The sequence below is a fragment of the Gallus gallus genome, chromosome 2 (genome assembly GCF_016699485.2).
Source record: "Gallus gallus isolate bGalGal1 chromosome 2, bGalGal1.mat.broiler.GRCg7b, whole genome shotgun sequence".
In the NCBI taxonomy this organism is placed as follows: Eukaryota; Metazoa; Chordata; class Aves; order Galliformes; family Phasianidae; genus Gallus; species Gallus gallus.
In genome coordinates this window covers 96607880-96618705 of record NC_052533.1, presented here as the reverse complement: position 1 = coordinate 96618705, position 10826 = coordinate 96607880, and the positions used below count along the sequence as shown (strand labels likewise).

Below are 10826 nucleotides of genomic sequence, written 5' to 3'. Positions count from 1 at the left end.
ATGAACTGCTGAGAGCTGTATCCAGAAGTGCAGACAGTGCTACAAGGAGGCTCCACTCCTACATTCTGCGGCCACGAGGTTTGCTGCAGCATAGGCCAGACCTCTGTCCTTCACTAGAAGTAGGCACAGCCACACCAGCGTCAAAATGAAGCTGAATGTAACTGTGACAAACCCAGTGCTCGTGTCGTGATTACTTCAAGATGGTGCTGAGCGCTTACTTAGCTTAAGTAACTGCTTGAAGTACTCCCCTGTTCAGCTACATATTGAAATTAAACACAACTCTTTCATCAGTCAGCCTCAAACCCAAGTTAGGATTTCGGGTTGTGTATTCTAGCAGAAAACTGTCCCATATTCCCATGCCTTCCAAGTAGTTTTCTTCTCCCTGCTTTCAGGGACTTAAGGGTTTACACAAAAATCCTGTTGCAGAAATATGTGAAGTACAAATTACATATAATCCCCCCCCCCCCCCCACCACACAGTAGTTTAGACATTTATAAAATACAGCTTTTCAGTGAATGAAGGTTTATCTGAAACTACCAGAGCTCCCACGAGCACGGAATTGAGGTTAGCTCCCATAACAGAAGGCACAGGGCTGGAAACACTGCTGAGTCCATTAAACCAACTTCAGGCTGTTGCAGTTCAGCCCTTCCCGCTCCAGCCGCTCATAGAACTGATAAGATAAATTGGAGATGTGAAGCAAAACATTACACGTAACACAAACTGATGTCACAATACAAAACCCTTTAATGAAAGGCTCCACCTGGGCACCCGGCCTTCAGCCCATTCATTGCAGGGAGGGGTGGGCGGTGAGGCTCCCCCTTCCCTGAAGGCAGAACAACAGAACACATTCCCAACGTTACTCCGAACATTCTGCGTATATTTGGTAGCAAACATAAGGATTACCAAATCAACCGGGCAGGTTAATGAAATAACGTTCTTAGTGGTGTATTACAAAAGAAATGTGCAAGAGTTCCTCCCAGCTGAGACTACAATACTTAGCATTCATTAAAGTATTTGCATAAAGCCCATTCTAGCAAGAATATGTTGCAACGTTCCAGTTAAGACAGGGTATCGGGAAACACCGTGAGGTGAAACATTTCTCTGAGCTCCAAATAAGCTTTTAACAGTTGCTTCCTAACACAATTCGCACACAACAGCACGTTGTCAATTTAAAAAAATATTTAATGCTGCCAAAATCGTATAAAAATACAATAAGAGCGGCAGTACAAAACAAAATATTTCCTAATTTATTTCTTTTACATCTTTCTACATGAATACAGGCATTATAAAAACACAAGACAGCGAGTCGTTTTGGTTTGCAAAGTAGCATGCTGGTGGTGTTCTTCGTCCCCTGGATGCGGTTTACGCTGTAAACAGATAACTGAGGTCCTCCCGGTACTTAACAGACCTCACTTTTGTTCCCGAAGAGGGGTTCATGTCTCGCTTTGCATGTCAATAATTTGCAGTTTATAGCTGCAGAATATTCACAAGTCTTGGAGGCTTAGGTGTCAGTCAGTCTCGGCCTACGACATACAACGCAAAAGAAAGTCACCGATTCAGTACACAGTGCAAGGACAGAGAAATCAGAACAGACAACGGGTTGGCAACTCGCTACACAACACAAACGGCTGCTCACGCATGCACTGAAGTGACTACTGATCACTGCTTGTCTGCGGCAAGTGCTCTCGGGAAGCCGTTGCACTCCTGGAAGCTATTCCCACATCACCCGTACGGCACGTACTCGCTGGAGAGCTCCGAGTACGGGTCAGCCCAGCGAGCCACTTACACATGCACTTAGCCACGAGTGCTGCAGAAGTCTTCTTCGACCTGAGCGAGTGGGACTACAGAAGGCTGCAGCTCAGCAGACTCGCCACCTCTGTGGCCAATCCCGGCACAGAAGTAAGAAAACTTACTTCTTTAGGCAAAGTCTGCTTGCTGGAACATCTTCCTCAGTACATGAGGTGCGTTGCTCTTAGGAACAAAGGCTACGCCCCAAGGAACGCACAGAGCCTGCGGTACTAAACAGCCAGCGTGCTACAAGCAAAATGCTTCTACGTTCTGCGAGCACCATGCTGATGCACACAGCAGCTTTCTTCTGTTCCATTAAAATACAAGAAGTTACCCCGAGTACTTATCCAACTTAAATAACGACTCAGACAGAAGTACAATTTTGAACACTTTTTATTTTTTCATACATAAAAATGAAAGACTGACCTAACCCTTTGGGGTGTCAGGGTTAAGAACCCGGGAAGACTATCGTGTGTTATGGCAACTTTGCAAACTCCATCCTGTGACTTAAGCCACTTGGCCATGCAGAAGGCTTCCTCTTTTGTCACTAATTTAAGTCTCTCGTGCAGTCAAGTGTGTCAGGTTAAAGCGTAATGCCACCAGCAAGCTAAATCACTGAGTTAACATTCACTGAACTTAAAGCTCACCAGGCTGCTGACGGCCAGCACAATCCAACACACACATACACGTGTGTACGCATTTATACTTCTTCCCTACTCAGTGGAATAGCAATTGATGCAAGTAAACCACTTCAGTCAAGACCTAACCGAATTATCTGGGTTTCACTTGCAATATCTTATTTACATGAAATCAATCTGCTTTTTCCAGAATTCTGTTTCGCAATGAATTCAGTTCTCTTAACACATTTCAAGAGAAATACAGCTCTACCATGACGCTAAGTGGACTGCCCCTGCACGAAGGATATAATTAAACAGAAGACTTAATGACTAATTCCAAACCACTTGCAACTGAGGTACAAACATTTGTTAGTGGTGCGTTCATAAAAACACGCATGATTTGTGTAAAGCTTTCACGTGAGAGTCAAACACTGCTTTATCAAATTCTAACGTCCAGTACACCTCAAGCATTTTGGCCAACATATTTCCAAGCCAGGGAGAAGCCCAATGCAGTAACACCTCACAGTGCAAAAGCACTTTGGAAGTGCCATAGGTACAGCCAATAGCTTGCCAGGAATCAGAGGAGTAGGGTGGGAGAAGGCATTTCCTTCATTTTCACTCTTTCTCTAAGCGTTTCCTAAAACAAAGGTCCCTGGGATTGACAAGCCTTCATTCAGACCCACATTCATTCTTATTTAACATCCAACTTGTACGCAACTGCTCTAAATTCTAATCCTACAGAAGAACTAAACAGCACACGGGCTCAGTTTGCAATCAAACGTTGCAAGCCTTCCACAAGCTCTGTTGAAGGGTTCTGTCTCAAGCCCAGATGTGATGCTGAGGGGCCAGAAAGAAGAGTTTTATCCAAACCAACACCTGGGATGTTCTAAGAGATCTAATACTCACTTCCCTCCCACTCCCCCACTCTCACAGAAAACTCACTGTTCAAATTGTTTTGTCTAAGATTTGTACTGGTTCATAACTCTTAATTTGAGGAAGCTCAGATCTTGAAGATACTTACAAGGATGTAAGCAAACAGATTTCTACCTATCACCACTTGAAGATGCTCCTTTTACTCACTGCACGAGAAGGTAATGTGAGATGACAGAAGGCGGCTCCCTGCTGCCCTGCCCCACGGCCCCCTCCCAGCAAAGAGGGCCTCCTCAGCAGCTACACAACAAAAAGCCAAAACGTAGAAGCTGGAATCAGGGAAAATTTTTAGTGAGAACGTGCCAAGACCCAGGCAGAGTTCAGCATCTGAAGGATGCTGGCAGACCAGAAAAACTCATCTAAAGCAAACAAAGGCGGTAAATGAGAATGTTTTCACCGAAGTTTTTGCCTGCACTTTTTCCTTAGCTGCTTTTAGGTATTTTCTATTAAGTCTGGGATATTTATTTGTTACAAAAGCATTTAATTACATTCGACGTGGTTTTCTAAAGCCAAGATACATTTTTATAAGGCACATAAATTTACACGGTGTATCAGTTACAGCTGATACGTCAAAAATCCTCAATCTTCCCAATTAAAGGAAAAAGAAAAGAATCTTTTATCCAACTTGTTGGCTAAGTTACTGCAGTTGTCAGAATTATGAGTGCCTTATAATAAATACATAGGCTGCCTGCCCGTACTGTGCCACAGCCACTGGCATGCTGCTCTGCTATTACAGCTGTACAGCGGGTCAGCAGTGCCACAGGACAAATTATCTTTGTTCTCCTGACACACCATTTCCCAAATACAAAACTGCATGTTCCAATGAACTACACTTGTTTTCTCTTCCTTATCTGGACACTTTAGCATTTGTTCACTATATAAACAGTGCAGTTCAAAATAATAATATTAACTATTGTGAAATGAGAGTTTCAAAGAGTACGCACAACTCAGCCTTGCGTATTTACGTCAGCCTGTTTGGGCCCCACGCCTGGCACGTCACTGCTGAGCTCTAACGTGCTGGAAACCTGTCAGCTCCTCTGGAAGGAGAGCGAAACATCTAGCTCGCTCACTCGTTTTCAGCAATCAATCCAAAAAGTGCTTTACGAGCAAACAATAAAAAAAGCCTCAATAAGGACTCCCAAGAGGACGCACCCAAGCAGAAAACAATCAAGCTAGGACAGCGGAGAAAGTCAACACAACTTCTCTGAAGTCATCCAACAAGTCAATACTTGAATAAATAAATCCAGGTTTCAAAGTGCAGTCCAATACTACAAAATAATAAGTTCCAACTTAATACACCACATATAAGCTCTGTATTTCAAGAGAACTGAAAGGACAGCAAATGATCCATGTTCGGTTACTGTTTAGCAAATGTTGTTATCGACCAAGTAATGGAAAGGGACTACTCAGTATTAAAGTGCCTATAGGATAGGGATTCCTAAAATGTCCCATCACCGAGTGTTTTACTGTCACACCTCTCAAATACAGCAACAGGCAGCCTGAAGAGTAATTCTACACTTTGTGAAATTCTGGAAGTGGCTAACAACTGAAAACACTGGCTACAGGGAATACTACCAGCATTTGTCTTCTATCAAAACCACACTTGGAAGACAAACTAGTTTCCTTTGAGGTGCTTTCTAGGTATATTACTGATAAATGGATTTTATTCTTTGTAGCAATTAATCTATAGACACACAGAACATTGTTTCACATTTAATGGAATGTCAGAACTTTAACAAAAGTTGGCCTTCAAACAGTAGCTGAAGTCTGGATACATTGATCAGTTGAACAGTATGCTTTTCAGTGGGGGCTAAGTTCTCCAAAGCCTTAAAAAGTTCAAATTCCCAAGCCTTACTTAAATAACAAAAACTACAAAAAAATAAATAAGGAATGCAAAGTAACAGAGTAGAAACTGCTAAGTGCTTCATCAGACCCCTAGCTGCTCACATCATAAATCTGAGAGTCAAAATACGGGGTATGGTTGCACTATCATTTTCATGCACAAATTACATGTAGTTTCTAAATCAAATTCTTTTTTGGTCAGAAATTTGTACAAACTGAGCTTTTAAAAGTACAGTGAACTACAAAAAGATTAAATATGCAATTATAAAATATATTTATCCTAGGTCATAAGAATATAAAATGTTTATGCTCATGTCACCGGTACATTACACATTACACACATTTAAGGATAACTTCTTGGTATTAATAACGTAATGGTACAACACTGTTTATTGCTTATGTCAGGCATGTAAATTTAAATCCAAACAGCCTTCAGTAGCTACAACTCTGTGGTTCAGGGTTTGCTCTAGATCCAGTAGACCATTTTTGGAAGTTGCAGCACATTTGCACCTCCTTATACGAACAAAAAATAACAACTCTGTTGGGGGGAAGCAGTTCAAAGTACCTGCAGTGGAAAGTCCTGAGATGTTGACAGATTATCAAGTTTACATCACTCCTCTATCATATGTAATGGTCTGCACCCATTCCGGGTGTAAGGAGTTTACTGCTTAGAGTCACACCCCTGGTCATTAACTTGCAGCAAAATCAGCTGCTGGAGCAGACAGGCTTACTGTTACTTACAAGGAATGTTCTTGAAAATACATTTTCCAGCAATAATAAGCGCCAACTAAAATCAGTGTACCAAACCCAATCTTAGCAAGAATAGGTTTCCAATATAACCACCTTTTTCTTTTTCTTTCAGTCTCATTTAGCTTCTGCTTCATCTGCTGGAGCTTCTGTGCTGTGTTAGCTTTCCTATCCTCTCGCAGTCGTTTTCGGACAGCACTTAAAGAAAAAAAGGAAAAATAAGAAAAAGGTAACTCTTCAATTGTACATTCTGTTCTAACAATCTTCACGTGGATACTTTCAGGTAAGCGAAGCCCCATAAAGTTAGCAAATGACGTATGCAAAGATGTAAATAGCGTAAGCATTCAAACAGGGAATGGAATTAGCTGCATTATTTGCCTCTTCCTCTCATGAGTGCCCCGCTTGCTGGCTGAGACGTTTTGCATGGAGGCTGCAGGTGTATGTGCAGCATAAGGTATGAGATGAGAGCACCTGCAATATCTGATGTCTGCCCCTGCTACAGAGCTCACACTCACGCAGCTCTGCACAATCCAGCCTTGGTCTCTGACCCCATAGCAACGTGGGCAGACCCCAGGGCCATGGTGCTCAAAGCAGCTCAATTCCCAATACAGCAGCACACAGCAATCTCAACTCAAGTAAATCCAGGAGCTCAGGCATTTGTACTCACAACACATGTTAACTTGATACAGAAAGACAAATTCATATACCACAGCTAAACCAAAGATATCTGTGAACGTATAACACGAATGGAAGGTAACGCGTGGCTTCCACCATGCAACTTCAGCCACCTAATTGGAAACGGTAGGTGATCAAAACCTTTGCGCTTCTGAAGTACTGTGTATTTTACCAGAGTTGTTATCATATTTAAAATGTGTATTGAATTACATTGGGCATTTTTAGGACCTAATTCACATTGTACAAAGGAATTCACAGACAGACAACAGGAAAATGATTTCAAGATTGAGGTTTAGAGACATCTAAAGCTAAAGTAGAAGTGTCTGGTTTTTTTTCCTCTTGACCTTTTCACAATGAAGACCTATCAAAATATCTGAAGATAAAGAAATAAGACTCAAATGCCACCTGTCCTTTCCCTCTGCTAAAGAAAGATCTTCAAGGTTTATGATCACAAAAGCACACAGTAACTCAACCCCTCAAAAAGCACCTCCGTCTTCTAAACAGTTTCTTCCTTTACCTACCTTTCAACGCTTCCATCTGTGCCATCTTGAACTTTAGTGGACAGGCTAGTATTTATTTTCTCCACCTGATCTTTACTCTCCAGGCCTACGCTGTTCCCATTGTACTTCTCGGTGGTTATTTTGGCTGGGTGTGGAGGAGACTGCTCACTGCTTGGTGCCTGGTCCTCCTTAGAGAGCTCCTTCCACCGTTTCTGCAAACAAGACGAATTATGTTTCAAACATTCTCTTAGCACTGAAGGTACCCTTTGTCTAAGATGTCTTCCCACAGAATAGCTGCAGATGTGGATTAAAGGATCTACGAGATCAAAAATAAAGATTGCTAGACAAATAAAGAAGGTCAGATAAAGATGTTCTCCAACAGCAGGCCAACTGACAAGCTGGGTTACATCAGTAGGAATACTTAATGCTGCTGAAATACTAGGATCTTGCTAACATGTTTTTCCTCAGTTACTGCAGTTCACAAATCAACCTCTACCACCAAGTACGCATTCTCCCTAGATTTACTGTAAGGTCATGGTTGCACTACTGCACTATCCAAGTACTAACTTTGCTAATTAGACTATACTTCAGCAACAGAGCAAAAACCAAACATGAGAACACTGTAGTGAAGGTGTGCGTTCTGAACAGGAAAATCTAATGAGCCAGCATGAACAATTCCCAGACAGATCAAATACTACAGCCATTCCTACCAACACAGACCAGTATGATGGCTGTAACCAGTTACACAGATTCTATCAAAGACTCTAGTGATTATATTTTCTTACTTTTACACGACAGATAAGCACAAAACTCTTAGGAATGCTCATATTAAAGATGAGAAGATCAGGTTTTGCTGCACAAACAGCACAAGCTGTCTTTACTTCAGCAGTATTTTGTAGGGATTGCTGATGTATACTGTCCTTTGTTTTTAGGGAAGTTCACACCACATCTCAGAGATGAGACAGTTCTCATTAGATAAATTAATTCCTGCAGCCTTCAAAAGGCTTAAGGAAACTTGTTTTTTGGAATGAGATGGGGAAGCTAAGGAAGGGAACTGGAAGGGCAGGATTAACATAGTAAAACTGCATTGAAAATGAGGACAGTACTGACGTGTCCTTATACTACTGACAGGAAAAAATACAATGAGCAGAACCCATCAGAGACTCCTATGAAGAAGACAAGGAAGAGATTTTGAAGTTTACTAAGACTTGCCAAAATCTAGATATACAAGACTGCCCTTCTTGGATGTAATGCTAGCATGAGAAAACATCAAAATCCTAGGAGGTGCTGAAATACCTTCCTTCTACATTGTTTGTATTTTAGTGTAACAGCTTTGAAGAGTTGTAATTTTTTTTTTTTAATACGTATTTTGCAACTGATATCAATAGCAAAAAGGCACAAATACATAACCACTTTCTAATTACATCATTTCCCTTCTGCCAGCATCCATACAGTCACAGAATCACCAAGGCTGGAAAAGGCCTTCAAGATCATCCAGCCCAGTCGTCCACCCATCACCCATCATGGTTCTCACTAAACCACGTCCCTCAACACAATGCCTAAATGTTCTTCGAACATCTCCAGGGTTGGTGACTCTACCACCTCTCTGGGCAGCCCATTCCAGTGCCTGACCACTCCTTCAGAGAAGTCGTATTTCTTAACGTCCATACCAAATCTCCCCTGGCACAGCTTGAAGCCATTCCCTCTAGTCCTATCACTGGTTACATGAGAGAAGAGGCCAACCCCCAGCTCACTACAAGCTCCCTTCAGGTAGTTATAGAGAGCAATAAGGTCTCCCCTGAGCCTCCCCTTTCCAGACTGAACAATCCCAGCTCCCCTAGCTGCTCCCCGTAAGACCTGAGCTCCAGACCCCTCACCAGCTTTGTTGCCCTTCTCTGGGCATACTCCAGGGCCTCGATGTCTTGCAGTGCAGGGCCCCAAACTGAACACAGTACTCGAGATGCAGCATCACCAGTTCTGAGTACAGAGGGACAATTACTTCCCTGCTCCTACTGCCTGCACTATTGCTGATACAAGCCAGAATGCCACTGGTCCTCTTGGCCACCTGGGCACACTGCTGGCTCATGTTCAGCCAAGCATTAACGAACACCCTGAGGTCCATTTTCTCTACGTAGTCTTCCAGCCACTCTGCCCCAAGCCTGTAGAGTTGCCTGGGGTTGTTGTGGCCAAAGTGCAAGACCTGGCACTTGTTCTTATTGAACCTCATCCCATTGGCTTCAGCCCAGCTATCCAGCCTGTCCAGATCCCTCTGCAGGTCCTTGCTACCCCCAGGCAGATACACGCTTCCAGCCAGCTTGGTGTCATCTGCAAACTTACTGAGGGTGCACTCAATGCCCTCAATCCAGGTCATCAATAAAGATACTCAAGTTTTACTCATCTCAAAAACATCTTGCTAGGCTCACTCAAACCAGAGACATGAATCTGAGAAACTCTGTCTACAGTAACCAGAAGTCCACTTCCTGACACAATGCTCATGGGCAGCTCCACACCACAGCCCTCGCTATAACTGAGGTACTCATTGTGTCACATGCCTTCCTGCTCTAGAATTGAACACTCTTTACCTGAAGGCTATTGTTGTAAGAGTAATTAGGGCATCTGCCCAGCCTGTCCAGAGAGCTGTGGCTAAGGAGGTAGGCAGGAAATCTAAAGCAAGGCCTCTATACTGCGTTTGATATATTCTAACTCTACCATTCACCATTTCTTCAGCCTTCTTCCAAGGCCTCTGTTGCATACGCTGGACCTCTGGGTAACTACCTCCTCCATATCATCCTTCAATGATCCCTTTTCACATTTCTCCTGGATGATGATACTGTGAAGATGCTGGTTTATACTATTCATAATAGCACCAAAATGAGGAAGTAAGCTTGTCTTGTACAGTCCTACAATGTTCAGCAGTTTCTTGTCATCTCACTCTCTTTCTCCATGTGTCTACACTGTGCTGTTACCTTTCTTGGCTCCAAAACATAGATTATTATGTGCAAGAACTGCCTAAAAACAACCAGGGTTATTGATGCCATTGATATCTGTTAATTCATCTAAGTCCCATTAGCCTACAGATCTACTGTAGATAAGGCAGTTCTTCATAAAGCAGAAATTCACTTTGCTTGGAGCAGTACTCTGAAACAAGATGGAAGGAAAAAAAATAAATGAAAATAAAAATAAAATTGGTATGCTAGGTATTTGTCCTAATGATGACTTCTTTGAAGTCTTTCTTGCATGAAAAAAGTTTATGCATAAGAAAACCTGCAAGTAACAGAAGGTAAAAGGAAGGAAAAGAATTGTTGCCAAAAATAAGGACACCGAATACCTTGGGGGAAAAAAAAAAAGCAGTCACTTTAAATGTCTGCAATTAGAAAAATGAACTGTAAATTGACTCTTTGCAAAACGAGTGCCAGATTGTCATCTGTGGAACAAATTCGAGACTAACCTAAAAAAAAAAATACTCCTCAGAAACAGATGTCAAAACCATAGCTATTCATAAACGAAGCTACTAAGACTACCCCACTATGTTGATTTTCCAACCATTGAATCAGCTTTAGCAATAAACTAACTCCTCCACTGCAGAAGTTCTGTTTCATTTTATGAAGAAACAGCCACTAACGATTTAAGTAAATCCACAGTGTAGATTCACCTTACTTCCAGAGAAAGAGTCTTTTCACAAGACATAGTTGTGTCAATAAGATATTTGCTGGCTAAGACAAATACT

At 42.1% G+C, this 10826-nt stretch overlaps 1 protein-coding gene and 1 long non-coding RNA gene across 6 annotated transcripts in view; one reads left to right on the top strand and one right to left on the bottom strand.

The window, feature by feature from the left end:
* Nucleotides 1-721: 721 nt before the first annotated feature.
* The window catches only part of PTPN2 (protein tyrosine phosphatase non-receptor type 2), a 33886-nt gene continuing 23781 nt past the window's right edge, over nucleotides 722-10826 (bottom strand). For 3 of the 5 annotated variants that reach the window (XM_040677035.2, XM_015282452.3, XM_015282453.4), the window contains 2 exons: nucleotides 7121-7311; nucleotides 5036-6122 (listed from right to left, as the gene is read on the bottom strand). In XM_040677035.2, coding sequence (XP_040532969.1) covers nucleotides 5915-6122; nucleotides 7121-7311 — 399 coding nt within the window. In that variant the 3' untranslated portion in view covers nucleotides 5036-5914. Of the gene's footprint in view, nucleotides 1524-5035; nucleotides 6123-7120; nucleotides 7312-10826 lie in introns of those variants that run through there. The other 2 variants (XM_040677055.2, NM_001199387.2) reach the window with 1 other exon arrangement.
* Nucleotides 6040-10592, top strand: LOC107052688. Its single transcript, XR_001465329.3, has 2 exons — nucleotides 6040-6153; nucleotides 9827-10592. It is a non-coding gene; the product is annotated as an uncharacterized LOC107052688 (long non-coding RNA).